Raw genomic sequence first — 21,050 nt, 5'->3', positions numbered from 1 at the left:
GCTTGCTTTGTAACTTTTCTAACAAGCTATCAGACAAGTCGGGAAACTCCTGCAGTTGCTTATAAGTCAGGTCGCAAATGAAATGACGAAATGCTGTCACCATAAAAATGAATCTCCATGGATGAAGGCTGGTTAAAGTACATTTGATGATTTCCACTGTGTTAGCGCTTTACAATTATAAATGATTCAATGATGATAATTGAAACTACAGATGCTTGTGTAAATTGTTTTTGGAGTTCCTCAAATGACCACTCAAGGCTGGCTCCGAAAACGAGTCAGTGTTAAAATGCTCAATTTACAGCGGAAATAAACATGTTTGCAGCCTGATGCAAAACATATTTTGGTCTCTGCAGATAATTTCACCCATCGTGAAAACTATACGAGGGGTGAATGTTTACATGAGTCACCTGCTTACATCTTATTAAGACTTAAGACTGCATAATTAAGGGCGAGGCAGCTTTGAGTAAATGGTGTAAATGGTTTACAGGTTTCTTTGTAGATACTTGTACCAATTTACAAAACTCAGACTGAGTTACTTAAAACAACAGAGCTTTTTAAACATTTTTTATTATTTTTTGAGATTATGTCATATTGTTCCTGATTCTCCAGCTTATGCCTTGAAGTGTCTTTCCTTAACACACTATACTGTTAATAAGGTTTATTTCCAGTAACAGGACAGTGTGCAGGACTTTCCTCCTCCGCACCTGTCTACGAAACCTTAACCTCCACATTTTAGTCAACAGTCTCTTCACGAAAAGACAAAAATGAAGTTAAATTATTTTTCTAATAATATTCACAATGTAAAAATATAATTCACACCACCATTACATTAGTGATACCCCTTGGTTGCACTAAAATGTCGTTGTTTATCAGAGGATTTTAACCAGTTTACATCGAAAGCTTGCAGAGCAAATTCTCCCCAGTGCTGAGTTTGGCATCTTGTTTATTTATTTATTTTTACTTTTCTATCTTGAACACCCCTTGTTGCTGTAACAGTGCAAATTTTCCCATTGTGGGATAAAAAAAAAGATCTATTCAGAATTCAACAGGTTGCTGTCTCATACTGACATCTAGTGGACACTTTGATAAACAGCCCACATTGAATTTACAGTGTATGTCAAGTTTAAATACAAGCTACATTTTTCTGCTCAAAAAGGGACTGTTCATTATTTATGAGAGGGGAGGTGATGTCAGCTAGTTTTTATGATTTGGCTTGGGGAGGAACATTCAACTTTTAATGGCTGCTTTTTGTATTTATTTTAAATACCCTCAGAACCCCAAAACCCACAAATGGGTTTTAGAGGCAGTTTTCTTTCAAAAAAAAAAAATCCTAAACCACATATTTTCTATGACCAGACGCTGTGAAATCTGATTATTTATGGTGTAGGGAGGGTCATGCATTTTTCACCACAAAGTCAGGGAGGCTCAAAGAGAAATATTTGTACAGTCGGTCCTTGGAGGGTCATAATATTAAAAAACCCACCACACCACAGACATGAAGTGGTGGCACCAGTTATTTTTAAATACCTGTGTTAACACGGTATTTCCTGATGTTTCATTGCTCTTCTTTCGCTATGGCAACAGCTGTGGATTAAAGTGGGGGGTGGCTGTGGTGTGATTTAAGATTTTTTTCTCTATCCTGACCCTCCTACAAATCTTTTTCCTTGAGCGTTCCTGAGTAACTGGGGAAAATGTATGACCCTGCCTTCACCATAAATAACCACATATCAGAGATTCTGGTTGTGAAATACAGTGTGATTGAGGAGATTTTATTTTGTAATTCTCTTTTTATTCATTTATATTAAAATACAAAAACATGATCCATGACCAAATGAACATAAGGCACTTTCAAGCATGGAAAAAGAGATACAACATAAATACATAAATAAATAACAGAATTAACAAAGAAATAAAATTAAGAGGTGTGGGGGGAATTAAATAAAGAAAAAGAATAAAATAAACTACGGGTTAAAAATAAGAAGAAAGGCAAACAAAAATAATCTGTTCTGTAAGCAAGAATATTGGATAGCAAAATAGGGTTCGGCAGAATAAACCTATAAAGAAAAGAAATGTAAAAAAAATAGATAAAATAAGATAAAATAAATAACTAAACAACAGGTAAAACAAAAAAAAAAAAAGGTAAATAAAGAATAGACAGGTAAAGATATTGATAACATGATAATAATAATAAAAGACAAATACTCAAACTGTAGATAAGAGGCAAATGACAAGATGACAGCACAAAGTTAAATAGGTAAATATGATAAAATGATATATGGAATATTAAAACTGTGAAACATATTAAAATGTATTAAATACATAAATAAATAAAATAGAATAAAAGTTCATAAAAAAATCCATTCTCTCCATTACATAAATATTGTATACTAAATTAAATCTATTTGTCAACAACAGGTATTTAATTTTTCAGACATTTCTTGGTCAGGCATTTCTTACAGGCCACCAATGGTTTTCTTAACAGGTATTTATCCTTTTTTTCTGTTCAATTCCCTCCTAACTAAATACACCAGTTAAAAACTGAAAGGGATTTCGGTTGAAAAGGATTTAGGAGATTTTTCATAAAAACATGGTTTTTCAAGTCCACTTGCAGATTCTGAGGATAACTCCTTTAAAATTTTTTTTTTTAAAAGAAAAGAAACATAACTCCATACCCAGTAATTAAAAATATGAAGTCCTGCCCCCATAGAATGTATTTAAAGATATAATGAAAAAGTAGATAAAGATAACTAAAATATAAAAATAAATAAAGTAGGAAAATCATACAAATAAAAAATATATAAAAATAATATAAGTGAAATATAAGTATATGAAGATAATTTCGTCATAAACAGTCTATGGCTTCCCCTCTCATAAATAACGAACAGTCCCTAAGAAATTCTGCCGTGTATGTGTATATTTTGTTCCCGGGTAGGTTTGCAAGGCAGCTTGAAACTACTTTCTCAGACTATTATTACTTGTAACAATAGTCTCTAACACTCCGCTGGTCCCGTTTAAAGTTAAGGTTAGACCTTTTTTGCATTTACAATGGCTTTGGTTGTAATCAGAGTCTTCAATCTACTCGAAGGCGTTTGAGTTTGTCTTGAAAGGCAAAACTCAGGGCTAAATTAACACCGTAGAGCGCGGGAAGTTTCTTCCTGTTCCGGTTTGACGTAATGTGGCGCGCGATGGTTCTCCGTCGCGGCTGGCTTTCACGTTTAACAAACACAACCGCACGCGCCTCGGGAAAAGGCAGAACAACACCCAGAAAGTCCAGTGTTTGGAAAACTATGGCAGAAAATCAGCAGCCGAACTTTGGTCATCTAAACGGGTAACTAGTTTTAACTTTTACTTCCGTCGACACGAGTGTCGTCTACCGAAAAAAAGCTAAAGTGACGGTGCGGAGTAACGCTGGCGGAGTGTTTTCTGTCCGCGTGCTGCTGTTTTTCCCCGCTGTTTTTGTTGTTTCCTTTCGGAGAATAAATGTCACGCTGTTTTTGTTACATTTGTCATGTAAAGACATTTGTCGTGTAAAACAGGCTTCCTGTTAACCCTTCGAAACCTGAGCAAAGTTCTCACATAAACACGGAATGAAGGCAGCGAGTAACTGAACAAGACAAATAACCCCAAAATAACTAAATTAATAAAAATATAGAATTAAATTTGGGAATTTGTTGACATGATATATGAGTTAAAAGTGAAAAAAGTGAGAAAAGGATAGATACAATTAAGTTTTACTTCTGCCTTCTCCCTTTTGTTTATAATATTTTTTATTTTTTGATTCGAAATAAAGTAATTCATTCAAAGGATTAAACGAGCGGGTATTTAAAGCAACACTAACTTCTTGTCTGCCATAAAAATAAAAAAAAATCTGGCTCATTTATTGAGTAACAATGCCACTGAGTAGCTATAAATAAAACCCTGGTTCCCAAAAGGTTGGGATATTTAACTCTAAATACTTTATTAACTCTATTTTTTTGTAAATATACTCTCACTCTGAATTTGATATCTGCAACATGTTTAAGAAATGTTGGGATAAGTTCTTGATGACAATCATTGATAACATTTTTTATAGTCATATAATCTGCCATTTGCATTAAATAAGGTGAATATGTTTATGTGTGTGATTCATTGCAGATAAATTCAGATGTCACAGAGTTACTAAGCAGCTTATCTATTCTGAGCAGAGACAAAATTGAGCAAAAACGTATTTCTCAGTAAAGCGTGTGCACAGATTTCAACGTTCAGAAAGGAGATTTTAGTAAATGAAACTACAGCCTGTTCCCTTGGTGCTTGTAAGATAGGCAAAGAGATAAACTCAACATGTTTTAGCTTTAACTGAAGATTATGTAGATTAAGATTCTCCTCAAAATATAATCCTTGTATTTTAAACTGAGTGTGTTCTTGGTAATCTTGTTGCAAATCATTAAGAGGTTACTGTGTAAGTACTCACAACTGATAATACAAGTTCAATTCAACAAAGGAAACTGGATATGAATGTAAACAGATGGATTTACTGCTCACAGATAAGTTGTGATTCAGTAAATGAAAAGCCACAATAGTCAAAACTTGCTTAAAGGTTTGTGATCGTAGATAAAAAAAACCCTGTAACATCCTCATTTCCTTTTTCTTTGTGCGTTTCTCTGCAGCAGCGCATGCAGGAAGAGGGAAAACTACCTGGAGTGGCCGGAGTACTTCATGGCTGTAGCCTTCCTGTCGGCCCAAAGGAGCAAAGACCCAAGCTCACAGGTGTGTGTGTGTTTGTGTGTGTTTTCATGTGTATTAAATACTTGACAAAGATGTATCTTGTTGATTTTATCGAAAGGTTTTAGTCAGAAAATCAAAGAACGCAGCCTAACATCAAGCTAAGTTCACGCTACACAACTTCAAGTTGTCAGATTGTTGTTTCCTACAAAACTTGTAATCAGGAGTCCTCGTGGTTTAACAACACATGACTGACCACCGACACAGGGTCATGTAAAGACACAATTTAGGGACGCATGATAATATCAGCATGGCTTCAGTATCAACAGATTCTGGCAATAAAATTAAATATCGGAATCGGCCAACGTGCCGAGTTCACAAATGTGATTTTTTTTTTTTTTTTTGACAAAGTTGGTTTGTCTTCAACAGAAGACTGTAAAACTGGTATGTTTTCTTCTATAAGACCATTTTACAGGAACTGCCCTCTTATTTATGTTTTCTACTGACTCCTAAGCATGTCAGTGGCCGAAGTCTTCGATCACATGGAGAGCTTTTGTACGTAGTTCCTCGAGCCCGCACCGTCTTTGGTGGAAGTGCTTTGAGTGTTTTTGCTTTGGCTTTTGAGGATGACAGTGTTCTGGACAATGAGTCCAAAAAGCATTTGGCTGGTTTGGGTACTCTGGGTCTGGGCACACTCATTACAGAAATCACTGCCAATGAGGAGGAGGACGAGGAGGAGGAGGATCAAGAGGAAAGCGGGGAGTCTGGTGCTGTGGACGCAGAAGGTTGGGTGAAAAGCACAGTCATCTTGGTGTCAGCTGCAGAGTATCCGTAAACTGGACTCTCTTATCAGCCTGGGAGATTTTAAAAACAGGATAAAAAACCTTTTGGACGTTGAATGCTCATGTTCGGTTTCTGAATGTTGCTGGCTGTTTGTTTTAAGTTTGTTGTCTGCTCCTTGTGTTTGAATTTTTAGGTTTGTTTTAGATTTTGCTGTTGTGTTTTTACTCCACTTGTTCTTTTATCCGAAAGTCTGTGCTGCTGTCTCAGTCAGGACTCCCTTAGAAAAGAGATACTGAACCTCAGTGGGACTATTCCTGGTTAAATAAAGGTTTAATAAAAAAAAAATAAAATAAAAAGAGAACGTGTGCAAAACATCGAGCCTGATCGAACCGAGTTGAATTATTTTTGTTATTTTGCAAAATGAATATTAAATGCACTGAAAAGCATTGTGTTTATGTCTCCATGTGCTGGTGGGCCGTCACGATAAGAGTATGAATAATATGATGATAATCCCACTACAGAAGAGATGTGAGGGTCACTAAAATTAGCTTAAGATTAAAGTTGATATATTGGTATCTGTTATCAGCCAAGTGAGTTGTTTTTATATCGGCAAAAAATCCTGCATCACATTATTCACCTTATATGAACTTTTGATCTGACCTGAAGTAAACTGATATGAACTTGTGTGACTTTCATCTGACCAAATTGTGTCCTTGAGACGTTTTCCTTTGTGCGTGCGTGTGTATGAAAACTTGTTTTATTACTGGGGAGAGGAGACCATGTTCTTTTCCCAGTACACCTTATCTCAGCGGAGGTAACCTCCCGTCTTCTCCTAATGCTGTGTTTTTATCATAAATGTGTGACTGAATGTGATTGTCTTTGTCGACTCACCAAGTTCAGTGTCTGAGCTCTGCCCTTCAGCTGAAGTAGACTGACTCTGTTAAAGACTTTAAAATACGCGCAGCATAGTTTGGAGAGAGAGTTTCAGAGGGAGGGGGTGGCTGTCGCCCCAGATTCGGGCAAAAAACTTTGAAAATGAATGACTTTGAGTGCTAGACTTGTAGATGTTGTGTTGCCTATATAGTATCCTCATATGGATGCACATTCAGAGTCCCACTTGCATGATGTCATAACTATAAGAGCGTTTATGACATTGGAAAGGAAAGTTGTGCAGCACAGAGAGGGAGAAGCCCAGCATCTTAAAACAGTCATTATTGCAAGTAAACAAAAAGAAAGATGCAGTTAGTACAAACCTCGCTGCTAAATCTTCATACAAACACTTTCAAATGACCTTTGTGTGTACATATTGACGTGTGCGTGTCGAAAACCATTAATGTTGGTAGAAATGGATGAATTTAAAGTGGTCCTATTAACGTCCAAGCCTTTAGAGTGTGTGACATACCGCTGAAGGTCATGGACGTTTGCATTTTATAGGATTATTTCATAATACACCAGACAAAAAAATTAATAAAAACAAATTTACAGCTAGACTAAACTGAGGAACCTCTCTCTCTCTCTGCAGGTGGGGGCGTGTATCGTGAACCAGGAAAATAAGATCGTTGGCATCGGTTACAATGGTATGCCCAACGGCTGTGATGATGACCTGCTGCCGTGGTCCCGCTCTGCTGACGACCGGCTTGACACTAAATATCCTTATGGTGAGAATGCATGGGCAAACTTTTTTTTGCTTTTTCCTTGCTTTAATTTTGGGTAATCCTTCTGTTTATTTATTTATTTATTTTTTGGAATCAAACAGTTTGGTTAAGAAAATGTGCATTTGCAGTAGTTTCATCCACCCCAACACCATATCATTCATTTTAAATTGTGTCGAAGGATTTCTGGAATTCATATAATGACATTTTAAAGGCATTTGTGTGCAGCAGAGAGTGTAAATCATTATGTCCACACTAAGGCTTAGTGATATGGGCTGAAAATTATATTGCAGTATTTTTAGGTTATATCTCAATACACGATATATGTCTTGATCATTTTTAATCTCCTCAAAAGCACTTCATTGTTGCTAGAACTGTGAGACATAATCAAACATTACAATTTCTTTTGTTTTTTTAAAACCAAATTCCCTCTTTGATATTTGATATTTGAATATTTTAGGAATGACTATTGGTACTTTGAAAAAAAGATTAACACTTCCATTTTTGTTCAATAATCATTAGTAATGTCGATATAATGACTAAGTGGGTAAAGGCAAGTATTAAAATAAGCAGAATTGTCTGATAAGTTGCAAAAAGTACATCACTTAACTGTAATGCAACCTTTAAAATCAGGAAAAAACTTAATATATTCCATATCACGATAGAACAATATCCAGAATCAAAGATGATAAATAGTCTCATACCTCGATACAGTATGACATCTTCATATTGCCCAGCCCTCGTCCATACAAGACTGCTGAGGTCTCTTCATGTCTCGTGCTAAATGTTGGCCTGTAGAGGGAGGCAGAGGATAAAACATGAGGAACTCTCACTCGTTCTGTTTTGATCAGACGCTCTCACTTGTACTTTCAGTTTGTTGCCTTGTTTTTCTTTATCTCTTCTCCTATAGTGCTCCAGTTAGGGTGTGGGGAGGAAAAAAAAGTAATGTACATCTTTCCTCACTCATAATAAGCACCTGCTGCTTATGTTTTGATTTTTTAGAAACTTTAATGTCATGAAATGAACTGACAGTTCCACAGAAGATGTCTGAAGGTGGTGCTAGAGGAAAGGTTTATCCTTCAATATGAAAGTGTGTCTGTTGGCTTTTGAAACTGAAAGCTTGTATTGGAAGGATGGATGGAAAGACTGACCTAATACAGTAGTGTCTTTACTGAGACTTCTGCCTCCATCACAATACAATGGGGGTGAATAGAATTTTGTTTGTGGTGCTCAAAGCACTAAAAAAGCATAAAAACTTTAATCTCAGTCTCAGCACCGGCACCCCTCAGGGCTGTGTGCTGAGACCGCTACTTTACACCCTCTACACCCACGACTGCACCCCCGCCCACCTCAGCAACATCCTCATCAAGTCTGCTGGTGATACTTCTGGGGGGGGGTCTGTAGACCAGGACGAGCAGCTGTCTGTGTGGTCAACCTGGTCCTGAACAGTAGTAAGACCAAGGAGCTGATTATGGACTTTAGGAGGCAAGGAACGAGCATTCAGCCTCTGCTGTAACGTTAACACCACTGCTACCATCAAGAGGTCACAGCAGAGACTGCCAACTCACACAGAAACTGCTCGTGTCCTTCTATCGTTGCTCTTTAGAGAGCATTACGACCTACTGCATCTGTGTGTGGTTCTCCAGCTGCACCGCTGCAGACAGGAAATCGCTGCGGAGGGTCGTCACGACGGCCCAGAAGATTATCGGCTGCCCTCTCCCCTCTCTGGAAGATGTGAACGATTCCCGCTGTCTCAGGAAAAGCGCAGAGCGCTCTCAGGGACCCGTCTCACCGCGGACACTCCCTCTATGTACTGTTGCCCTCGGGCAGATGCTTCAGGACATTGTAAGTGAGGACAAACAAGTGAAAGAACACTTTTTATGCCAGAGCCATAACCGCACTCAACAGTGCAAAAGTTTAAACATCTTGTAAATATCCACTGTGCAGCGCCGCTGTGGACTGTGCAATGCCTGCAGAATGTGTGTGTGTGAAATGTGTCTCCTGGTTGAGGCTGCTAATTATTTTATTTATGTATTTATTTATTTCATGCTTCTTTTAAATTATTTATTTCATAGGTTTTTTTTAACCTTTTGACTAGTTTTCTTCGATAGTTGTTATATCTCTTCTTGCACTGTAAGGATTTCATTTTCAGTTTTGTTGTACAGTGACAATAAAGACATATTCTAATCTCTGTCTTGAAGCAGTGTCACGGTTACTCTGAATAATTCATAGATCTCACTATGGACAGTTTATATTGGGACTGTTTTCAGCTAAATGCAAAATATAATGAATGTCAATGGGTGCTTTGTTCATGGAGAAGGAGAAAAGAAGAAAAAGTGTTCATAGTCTTTGTCTCCTTTGCCATAGAAAACATGTCCCAGGGCCCAGGTTCTTGCATATTTTACCAGCCTGTCTGTTTATGACTTGTTTGCAATTCAACCAAGTTAAACCTATAACAAGAATATTTGCGATGTCTTGCATTGACTGAGAATCATCTCACGCTCTGTCCCGCAGTGTGCCACGCAGAGCTGAATGCCATCATGAACAAGAACAGCGCTGATGTGAAAGGCTGCACCATGTATGTGGCTTTGTTCCCCTGCAACGAGTGTGCCAAGCTCATCATCCAGGCCGGTGGGTGTTGACAACACACACACACACACACACACATACACCACAAGTATCCTGCAGATGGTATACTTTTGGTAGACTCATACTGATTTTTTTTATGGCCGTATTGTGCTACTTCATATTAATCATATTGTTTTTTTTTAACTATTAACTGCTTAGAGTTGGTGCTAAATTTGCGCTCACATTTGTTTAACTTTTAGTCTTGAAAAATTAGGACATTTTCTTGGTAAATCAGCTTCAATTTGCAATATTTTGGATATTACTCTTTGCCAAATATAGATTTTGCTACTCAAACACATTTGTATTTTTTTTGTGTATGTCCCTTTTTTTCTCCGGGATTTTCCATTATTTTTCCATTGCTGACGTTTTTCTTCTCCGTTACTGTCCAGAGTACGCTCCGCTCTCTGAGAGTGTGACGAATAACCAAATCGTATATTTTAGCAGCGCTTTTAATGAACTGTCTAGTTCCAGAAATAGAAAATCTGTTTTTGGTGGCAGATGTTTTAATATTGGCGGGCTGCCACAAATAAATGAATGTAGGAGAAACTCTGAATACATCGCCTCAATAAAGCAGCTTTGCATCAGTTTAACAGAAAAAGGAGTGTTTATATTGACAGTATTGGAAGTCATACCTTTGGGATTTCTAAATATCTTGGTATACCTAAAATCTCTACAAATGTGATCTTGAAGCCTTTTTGGGGGAAAACTGTAAAGTTTGTCCTGACAGTGTGTACGAAAATGATTAGGATCGATCCTCTGGAGAGGAGGAATAGTTGTCTGCATCTGCTCAAATATCTTGTTCTGAGCTAAACAATTTGATGGATGGAAATTCAAATGTAGCCGCACTAGGGAGACAAAAATGGGTCTTGTTCACCTTGTTCTCTCTCGTCATGCTTCAACTGTCTTGCACTTCACCTGGTTAGAAGCAAGTCTTTGCTAAGAAGGGTATGAGTGATCTTTATTTGTACTCCTGTCTTTTGTGCCTCTTAATAATCCTTTGATTCATTCCTTATACCAGGCATTAAAGACGTGGTCTATCTTTCCGATAAGTACCATGACTCACCGGAGATGGTCGCCTCCAGAAGGCTGCTCGATATGGCCCGCATAAAATACAGGTGAGTAAAAGGGTTTTATCAGGCGTACAGGAACAAGTGGAAGTGCTTTATGTTTTATTATTACACAAGGTGAAGAGATACAGACACGCATAAAAAGAACATAATGATAGTACCATCAGTAACAACAAGTTAGAGGAGATAAACGAAGAAGTGGAAGTGTTGCTTCCTCACTTTGATTAACTCTTGAATGTTCTGCTCAACCATTAGGTAGAGGACCATTTGAGTCCTTTATATCCATAAAAAGATGTGTGGAACTTCACCTGATTAAGCTACCTCTATCATTTGGTGTAGATTTGTTTTGCTGAAAAAGTCTACTAGATGTCGTTTCGTCTTTTCAGGTCTCGATGTTAATAACAAAAATGTAATTTCAGACATAAGGGCTCTGTCTGGAGGTAGACATATTTCTTAGTGCGCAGATTTTTGTAACTATATACAAAAATAAAAGTAAAAAAAGGCTAAAAGGGTCATTTTTTAAAAATAATGCTCCAATGGTTCATTCATTCTTTTTAGGATGAAGGCAGTGAAGCTAAGCTAATGTAATTAAAATGGACTGTTTGGTATTTTAAAAAAAAAACTTGATCATCAAATTATTTTTTATTTTAATTATTAATTATTAAATGGTTCATTTAATGTTATCTATTACATACATGCTGAAATCATTTTTTTTACAGTTTAAAACCATGCTCAACCAAATAGTTGAATTGTCGTTTTAATGTAAAGGTAGTGGTGTTAAGCCAATAATGTGTGTATATATATATATATATATATATATATATATATATATATATATATATATATATTTTTTACCAAAAAGGGATGAATATTTACTCTTGCTAATACCATGAATTCAAGTTTATTCCATTAAAAAAGATTACACAAAATTACATAAATATGATTTTTCAACCATTCCTGAGTTGTTTTTAATGTACTGTAATGGTAAATACAATAAATACATGAAGATAATACTAGCAGTAGTAATACTGCTAATTCCGTGGTAACAAATCGATATATGTTGGTATTAGGGATGATAACAATTAATTGATGATTTATTGGTTGTTAAGAATTCAGTCGAACATGTGAAATTGAATTGAGTAATTGAAAGGTTATGAAATGTCAAAATATATGCAGTATGTTGCTGTGAGCTTTGACTGAGGATAAAACGCATATGGTATTGTTTGAAATAAGCAAAGTTTTTAGGTTTTTTTTCAAGTAACGATTAATTGATTACAATTTGCAACCCAAAGTTTGTATTTTAATATATTACAAGTGTTAAAACAGTACATGGTTTGTAGTTTTGATTTTTTTCTTTAATTTTTAGATATGCAATGATGTGACAATGCAAACGTGTTTTAGAGGCCTATATTAATTGTCATTGGTGTTTTAGAAACATGAAAGTCTTTGGTAGTTTCACTCTAACATTTTGACCGGTCCTTGATAACAAAAATAAACCAGCAAATGGTCAACAACAACGCCAGGGCAATACGATAACTCCTGATGGGAGCTTCTCATGGATACAACACAGCTCGAGTACCAGTCAGATAAATAGTGAATGGAAGTAGAGCCATGACACAACCCTACTTGACTCCTGTCCTGATTTTGAAAGGATTTCCATCTGATCCACCGCAGTGAACAGCAACAGTCATGACATGCAGGAGGCGGGTGGTGATGAGAAATTTTTGAGGATTGCTCTAAGGCATGCCAGAGGCTTCTTGGCTGATTAGATTAAAGGTCAGATCTGGTCACGTCTGTGAGGCTGAGAAATAGTTTCTAGTGCCTCTGCTGCAATTGTCTGTCTCTGACAATGTTAGTCATGTCTGGCAGGTCGAACACCACACGTGCCCAGAAAAACATGGAGGAGCGGTAGAAGCCGACTATAGGCGAATAAAAACTGTGAATTGTAAGAAGCTTTAGAGCCACTCAGAAAGCTGACCAAAGTGACAAGCTGCTCTGCTGTTTGTATGCATTAAAATCAATTTACTGACATGCAGTGCAAATAATTTAAAACTGAAGGTTGCTATTGTAATGACGCTGATATTTAGAGTAGCAGATTTTCTTTGAATAAGCTGATTAACTCTCTTCACTTTTTTCATCTTGAGGTAAATTGTTGTGATGCAGTTGCAGTACAGGCAGAGTGAGATTGCAAATAAACCAATAATTAACAGTAAGAGTGTTTGGTGTTTGGAAATAGGTGGAAGAGGAGGAAACATTAGAACAGGACAGTTGAAGAATGGAAGATGGTTTAACAGCTGGGGAAGGGGTAAACATCAAATCTTTTGAAAAATTTATTTAGCTCATGGCTTCCAGTCTGATTGTAGCGTATAGCCCCTTATACGCTGCCTGTTCAGCACGGGAATATCACACCATTGTCCCATTGAGTCTCTATTCCTTTCCCCCTCTTGGGAGACTCTAACCATAGCTTTCAACCAGACGCAGATGTCTTCAGGTGGTACCCAACCCTCACTGAGTATTTCGGCCCTTAAGCACAACACTCTCTGGTCGGTGGGTTTGCAGTGGTGGCCCAATCACTGCCCATATGCTTCTGGCTTCCAGCTTTCCTCCTCTCTTTTGCTCCATATCCAGCAGGAGGCTCGTTCTGCCTCCTCCCCTATCCTGCAAGCAGCATGTATCTTGCTCTTCTCCTCCAGGCCAAAAGCTGTCAGCAGTCGCCATGTTGATTTGGCAGGAAAGCCTCTGCATCCTATTTCCATCAGGAACAGCCATGGCCCCCACTGTCTCTGCACTCCTGGATTAGAGGCTGATATTTTGATGCTTTCTTCTAATGGGCCCCCTCACAACCCACCTCCCATGGCACAGCTAGCTCAATTAAAATGATTTTTCGATCTTTGGCTCTCTGGCTGATCACAGAACGATATCTGGGCAAAGAGCTGTGTGGACCACCTCTGGGACCTGCAGCTTCCATCTCACATTGACCCTCATCTCCCAGGAGCTGGCAACTTGCAGCAAGTTGGCCTTTGCTGCTGCCCTGGTTGGTAGAGGTCTGACTCCCTCCTTGATGAAGGTGATGGCCTTCCTCACATCCGTGCCAGCTAACCTCCTCTTGCACCTCTCCTGTGCTATCATGTCGGCCTTGGGTTAAAGCTGTTTTGCATCCTGCCAATATGTGTGCTAGTGTTCCCTTTTGGCCGCAGAGCTTCCAGATGTGATGATGAAGAAAGGGTGTTGTACACTGAGAGTAGGAGGAAGAAGATGCTTTAAGGCTCCAATCTCTACAGCTCTGCCCAAGAGACCTTTATGCTTGGGCAGATCCTATTTTGTCCATGCGCCCTGGGATGCTTGTTCCACAGCATGGGCCAAACGCTTTTTCTCCTTGAATTTCTGACTGGACCATGCTTCCATGACCCCAAGCCTTGCTGACCAATGCAGGGGTTGCTGACAATGTCACGCAGCTTCAGAGCACTTTCTGCCTGTTCAGTGGCTGTGCTGGCTGCCCATTTACGGCCAGATCTTGTTGTGATGCCTGTTTGCTGCAACTGATCGTCTTTGGAATCTCTCTGGCTTCACAACACTCGGCATTTTGCAACCTTGAATTCCTCCACGACTGATTACAAATGGAGCTGCAGCTGTCAAGAGTGGATGTAGAGGCCCACCAAAGAGAAGCTTGGGGGAATCCCCAACTCATCTCTTAGGTGCTTGTTGGTTTTTGTCTCGATGCCTTCAACTGCTGTCGTGGGGAACTCATAGACTGTAAAGAGCCGAAGAAGCCTGGGCAGAAGGCCTTGTTAGTACAGCCAGGTTTTAAATTTGCTGGCAAGTCTAGTGCTGTCAATATTTCTCAGACACTCTTCGGTTTGCTTCACAGCACCTGCGGCATTGAGTCCATTATTCAAGGATGCATCGAACCACTTTCCCAAACCCTTAATCGGGCTGTCCTTGACTGATGGAAATACCTTGCCTTGAATTCGGATTCAGTATTTGACCAAATGTCTCCCCTTCTGTTCCTGATTTAAGATGGTGAGTAATGGCCAGAAAAGTGTTTTTGCAGAATGTAGTGATGTGACAGTTGACCTTTAACCTCTTGGATGTTAAATGCCAGAATTACTCCATAATATCCTACAAGACATTTGTGTGAAACTTGAGCATGTGAATTCTTGAGCTATGGTCAAAAACATGTTTTATGAGGTCACCGGGAGCTTGATCTTTGACCTTCAACCACCAGATTCTGATCAGTTCATCCTTGAGTCCATGTGAATCTTTGTGCCAAATTAGAAAAAAAATCCCTCATGGTTTTCTTGAGACTAGAATGAGATAGATGAGGACACAGTGACCTTTGACCACCAAAATCTAAAAAAGATCATCCTTGAATCCAAGTTAATGTTTTTTCTGTATCTGAAGAAATTCCCTCAAGGCTTTGAAAGCTGGACGACACCCCAAAAACATTATTCCTCCAGTCTTGACTATCACTGGGGTGAAGGCATTGAAAGCAGAATGGCATCCTAAATGTCAGCAAATTGGGAAAAGAGATGTAGGAACTCCTTACCCTCCAAGCAAAGTGGGATATCAGCCGCCAGATAACGGGGACAGGAAATGATTGTGATTGTTATGCCAGTGGTATTGTTTATAAAGCGCTGCTGAAACGTATTTTTTATTTCATACTCCCTGTGCAATATAATGTATACATAGGTTCTGTGTATGAATGTTTGAGCTGATGTGTGTTCGTGTATGGGTATGCATTATATTTTCACTATTTATTTATTTCTTTGTTGCATTTTGTTACCATGCCTCCATGACCCCAAGCCTTGCCGACTGATTCAGGGGTTGTAGACGATGTCACGCAGCTTCAGTGCACTTTCTGCCGGTTCAATGGCTGTGCTGGCTGCCCATTTACGGCCAGATCTTGTTGTGATGCCTGTTTGCTGCAACTGTTCGTGTTTGGGATCGCTCAGCCTTCACAAAACTCGGCATATTGCCACCTTGAATTCCTCCACGACTGATGACAAAGGGAGCTGCAGCTGTCCAGAGTGGATGTAGAGGCCCACTGAAGAGAAGCTTGGAGGAATCCCTAACTCATCTCTTAAGTGTTTTTTGGTTTTTCTCTTGCTCCTTTCAACTGCTGTCATGGGGAACTTACAGACTGTAAAAAGCCAAAGAAGCCTGGGCCGAAGGCCTTGTTGGTACAACCAGGTTTTAAATCTGCCGGGAAGTCCAGACCTGTCAATCTTTCTCAGCCACTCGTTGTTTAAACCACACTCTTAAGTGGCATGATGCTGTTAATGTTTGGTTCTGCGTGAAAATGCAGAGGCGGCGTAAAGAAGGGGCTTTGTAGTGGCCCTATAGAGAGATATAAAATGGGCTAGAAATACTTTTAATACCACTCAACATATCCTTAGTATTTGTCTGCTGGAGTTTTTGTTCCTGCCGCCTCCTTCTCTGAGCCCGTTTCACCTCCACCCTTTCCTTGTCTCTTAAGGCTCTTCTCCTTTTATTCAAGAAGACCTGGATGTCTCAGTTCAGCCAGGCTTTGTTGTTGAGGGAACAGTGTACAGTGTCTGTTGTAACAACATTATCCGCACAGAAGCTGTACCCTGTTACACAATCTGTGATGTCATCAGTGTCCTCTCCATGAGAGTTACAGACCACATCCCTAGTCCGCTACTTCAAAGCAGCTCTGCAGAGCCTCATTGGTCCCCTGTGACCATCTCCTCACAGTCCTGGAGGTCAAAGGCTGCCGTTGGCCCAGAGGCTTAAGACCCTGACACACCAATCCGACAGTTGGCCGTCAGTCAGTGTTTGGCTTATGGGGAGCGTCTGTTGCCCCAGTATTTGCAGTGTGGCTTGCACCATTAGTACTTGTCGGCCCCTTGTTGGCCCCTTGTCGGCCCCTTGTCGGCCCTTGTCTGCTTTTTTCAGCTGATTCAACATGTTGAATCGGTGTATGAAATCACTCTGATTGGCAGTTTACGTCAGTGCTACAAAGGGCTCAAGTCAAGTGAGATTGAAATGAACTCGTTATATAAGCTCTTAAGATGAAATCTTTCCTGGTAGTTAGTGTTGTTCACTGACAAACAGTAAAATTTGTTCTTTAAACACTGGATTTAGTTGTTATTGTACTAACTTTAGCGTTTTAGCTGTCTAATGTGTGCCAATGTGTGACAGCTTTTTGTTTACCATCCCGTATATGTCTTCATTTTCTCCCTGGGTTCAGTCACTCCCTTCATGTATCCCAGCTAGCTGAAATTATGTCTGAATAGAGTTTGAATCTGATGTATGTAGGAACCTTGGATTAATTAAGGAAGTAAATCCAACACCTTTGCCCCTTTCACTGTATTTTTTGCCCAGATTACATGCTGTTAAACTATAAAAAATCGAGTTGGACATCCCTAAATGCACTTGCACCATGAACTGTAGATCATGTACTATAGACAGTTTAAATAAGGTGCTTAGTATGGTCTAAGAGGTGTGTGCCAAGGAGGTCCCCAGACTTTGTTGTGAGATGAGTGTAGTTTGAAGAGGTCAGAATCTACATGTGTGTTTTTTGTTTTTTTTTTGGTAGGCTTGGGACTGGCTTTGTTTCCAGGACGTGGTGGTGTGTGTGTGTGTTTTGGGAGTTGATGAAAAAGCGTAAACATGCCCACTAAGACTCTGCTCAGGGACACCTGTTCTCAGAGAGAGAAGCTTTTACATGACAAGTCTTAAAAAAACAACAACAAAAAAGCAATGAAGTATTTATGGGTTTTATTGAAGTCACTTTAACAGGCAGTAAAAGCAGTTTCTGTATCTTTTCATTTCTTAGTCTTACTCCCTTCTCTCAGACATTTGGTTCTCTCTGTTTACAATTTGCCCAGACCTTGTGAAAATGTATCAGGGGTGGTTGCAATGAAAGCGTGACTTGATGAGAAAACGGAGAAGTGACTTTCATCCTCATCCATGTTTGTATTTGGCGTTTTCCATGTGTGTCCTCATACCTGCGCGTCCCTGACTAAAATGCGTTTGTTGCGTTTTTTGCTCTGTGTGTTTTGGCAGGCAGTTCAAGCCCAAGAGGACTGAGGTTGTCATTGATTTTAATTCCATTAACCACCCTGGAATACTGAGCAGCGTGACCAAGTGAAAATGCAAAAGGCTCACCTTGGGGAGCTGCTGAATGAGACGGGAAGTAGAGGGAGACTGACAAGATTGAAAGGGACTTTGATGCCTCTTTTCTGTATGTCTTCTTGCCCCCTGCTTTGTCCAAAGGAAAACTCAAGGATACCTCGACTTTGGCGTCTTTTGATATTTTGATTAACCGGATATTCAAGATAGTTTAATTTGACGCTACGCCCTTTGTGGATGGTGGTGGCAGAAGGTCTTTCAATGCTGCTTTCACGCTTTTTTTTTTTCCTTTTAAAACTCCCTTTGGGTTTAGGCGTACACAAGGACTCTGAACACACTTTCTTGAGTGTTTGATTTTAAAATCTTTTGTGTTGTGAATCAGATCTTCTGGCCCATGGCTGTCTGCACAGGGGAAAACAGAATTTGTTTTTGTTCTCCTTCAAACAAGGATCCAGATTAATATGGAGGGACCTTGACATTTAGTGCATTTGACCTTTCACATTCACAGTGGAAGCAGCTCAGTAAATCAGTCTTTATGCTTTTTGGTTCATTAAACTGGTTTGATGACAATAGCATCTGTTAAATGTAGCCTGGGTTCTGCTTTTAGTTGTATTTTACCTTTCACTTTAAAAATTTAAACGGTCATCAGTGGTACTGGCAAGTAAAATTTGGAAACATCAGTGTAACAAAGATATAACAGGAACTCTTTTTGAGCATGAAAAAACTACAGCTCCCATGAGACTTTGGCAACACACCTATGACTTACGCTGCATTCACGCGGATGGTCCCATTTCCCATTTGGAAAGTTGTTCCTCCAACTTTGGTGGTGTGCTTATGAGCTTTAAGTTAAGATGTGGAAACAACATAGCACTACAAAAAGCATCTAAACAACACCTCGATAATGTTTTAAATCTTTTATCACAAAGTTATTTTGTCCCAGACTTGTTGCTTCACTAGAACATTTCCTAAACTACAAACTACAAAAGTATTGCTTCACCTGACTAATGCTAATAAATACTTTTTTTTTCTTTCAAGATTATATTTTTGGCATTTTTGCCTTCATTAGATAGGACAGATCAACAGCATGAAAGGGGGAGAGAGCGAGAGAGAGAGGGGATGACATACAGCAAGGGGCCCCGAGTTGGTATTAAACCAGGGGCCACTGCAGCAAGGACACTTCCTTCATTTATGGGGCGCCTGCTTTATCCACTCAGCCACCAGACGCCCCTAATAAATATATTTCTAACCAATCTAGCCCACTTTAAATGGACGGAAGTGGTTTCAACCTAATACCATAAAACAAATTCCATGTGAGCAAAAAACTGATATGCAATATGTTACAAAAAGTTTATTACCATCAACTTAACATTTACTTTTGTCTACCATGTTTTTCCTCAATATCACGTCAATTCGGTAACTAGTGTACCAAAATTTTCTTTGACTTTCCGAGTTGGTGTTACAACTTGAGGCATTCACACACGTTTACCCTGTGTGGAAGTATTTTTTTTGTTTTATTCCAACACCACATGAATGCAGGGTAAGATCTGTGGTTCAATTTCTTCAACGCCAACAAAATGTTATTATTATTTGGAATATAATTTTTATTAAATGACAAAATAACACCAATTTTCCAGATTAGAAGGAAATTGTAAATGGCCCAACATCAGCGCAGTTCTCGTATCGTTACACACTGTTACTGTACGCTTATGGGGTTCTTAGCATATTCCTTGTAGGGGATTTGCATCTTAGTTTTAATGATAATTTTACAATGGCTTTCCAAAAGAAACTGCAGTTTTCTGTTGATGAAAGAAAGTGTCTGTGATGTTTTATTGTAAAACGTCTTTATAATTTTAATTGTATTAACACAAGGTAGCAGATTTTCCTTTAATAGTCACTCATAATACAGTTTTTATTTTAGATTGTGCTCATGGTGCCAAACAGCCCAATCACCAGAAGAAAATGTTTGTAATGTGAAAATGTGTACATTTCTGCAAAGCATGCATATGTCATATTTGCATATTATTTAACTGATATGTTGAAACTTTACGTTTAATCAGCGCTTTGGTTATCGGGTGGTTAGGTTTAGGCACCAAAACCACTTAATTATGTTAGGAAAAGATCAAGTTTTGAGAGAAAAAACCCGGTTTGGTGGCAGAGTCCATGCTTTAAAAGCAGCAATGTCTCTGTCAAAAACAACCACTTTTTGTGGTAATATAACTGCTGGAAAAACGGCAACAGGTTGTTGCTGACGCCCACGTTTAGTACCTACAAAGCTGCTAAAAACACAGCTGTGACTTGCTATCAAGTAGTTTTTGTGGCTAAATCTAAGTACACGTTAACCACAGCATAGCTGAAATATGAAGTCTCAGCTTACCCGTTACATAATAACTTGCAAATGTGACGAATCTGTGGTTTGCAGAAATGTAAAATGCCAACATTTAATATCTGTGGCTCTTAATACTGCATTGTTTTCAAGACTGCCTTCCATTAAGATCAGAACAGTTCCTTTTTTGTTATACTGCCTAAAATGCCCGTACAGTAAGTGTACAAAAGCTAACCATTACTTCAACTAAATGTTTGTTTTCTCTCACATACAGTAGGTGACCAAGAGATACTTCTCAAATCTGTGTCTTCATACCATCATGTCAGGTGTGAGTGCTGGTGAAGTCAATAAAATGCTTGGACCACATGAGCTTATGTCCACTGTGTTCACTGTGTATTCTTATTCTAATCGATCTGATTTAAATGACAAATACATACAGTTTTCCAATAATGCTAGACTGTGTTAAAGGCCACTAGATCCCTCTTCACTGGTTTGTTAAGTAGCCTTTAGAAACCTCTAAATAGATTTTAATGACATTTTAGGGGAAGGTAAAGAGAGCAGTTTTTGATGTGGACAGTGTCACCATGTTATCATTTGCCTGGGGTGAATCCTCTTTTCAAAACAGACTGAGTGAAAGAAAATTTGTATTTAATACAGTTGAAAACATCATTTTCCATGACCTTTTAAAGGTCTGTAGTCACTGAAAAAGACATTTTTAAAACTTGAAACTTACACTACAAACTGAGGCTTGAATCTTGGTATTTCAGGCCTGTTTGGGTCCCATCTTTACTTGCTGTGTTT

The 21,050-nt window shown here is 38.8% G+C and overlaps 1 protein-coding gene across 1 annotated transcript; it reads left to right on the top strand.

Annotated features, from left to right (window-relative positions):
• Window positions 1-3,169: 3,169 nt before the first annotated feature.
• dctd (dCMP deaminase) lies at window positions 3,170-20,615 on the top strand. The gene is made up of 6 exons (XM_042485286.1): window positions 3,170-3,328; window positions 4,647-4,746; window positions 7,007-7,142; window positions 9,651-9,767; window positions 10,783-10,879; window positions 17,861-20,615. The coding sequence occupies exons 1-6, from the start codon at window positions 3,174-3,176 to the stop codon at window positions 17,943-17,945; spliced, it is 690 nt and encodes a 229-aa protein (XP_042341220.1). The 5' UTR covers window positions 3,170-3,173; the 3' UTR covers window positions 17,946-20,615.
• Window positions 20,616-21,050: the final 435 nt, after the last annotated feature.

This window comes from Plectropomus leopardus, chromosome 4 (genome assembly GCF_008729295.1).
Source record: "Plectropomus leopardus isolate mb chromosome 4, YSFRI_Pleo_2.0, whole genome shotgun sequence".
In the NCBI taxonomy this organism is placed as follows: domain Eukaryota; kingdom Metazoa; phylum Chordata; class Actinopteri; order Perciformes; family Serranidae; genus Plectropomus; species Plectropomus leopardus.
Note: the sequence above shows the minus strand (reverse complement) of the source record. Positions and strands in the feature narration are given on the sequence as shown.

What these genes read in the sequence shown, in the direction of transcription:
- dctd (XM_042485286.1), top strand. Translation starts at nt 3,174, where the DNA reads ATGTGGCGCGCGATGGTTCTCCGTCGCGGCTGGCTTTCACGTTTAACA. An exon ending in AACTTTGGTCATCTAAACGG is followed by an intron (nt 3,329 to 4,646) that starts GTAACTAGTTTT and finishes GTTTCTCTGCAG; the next exon opens with CAGCGCATGCAGGAAGAGGG. An exon ending in CAAGCTCATCATCCAGGCCG is followed by an intron (nt 9,768 to 10,782) that starts GTGGGTGTTGAC and finishes TCCTTATACCAG; the next exon opens with GCATTAAAGACGTGGTCTAT.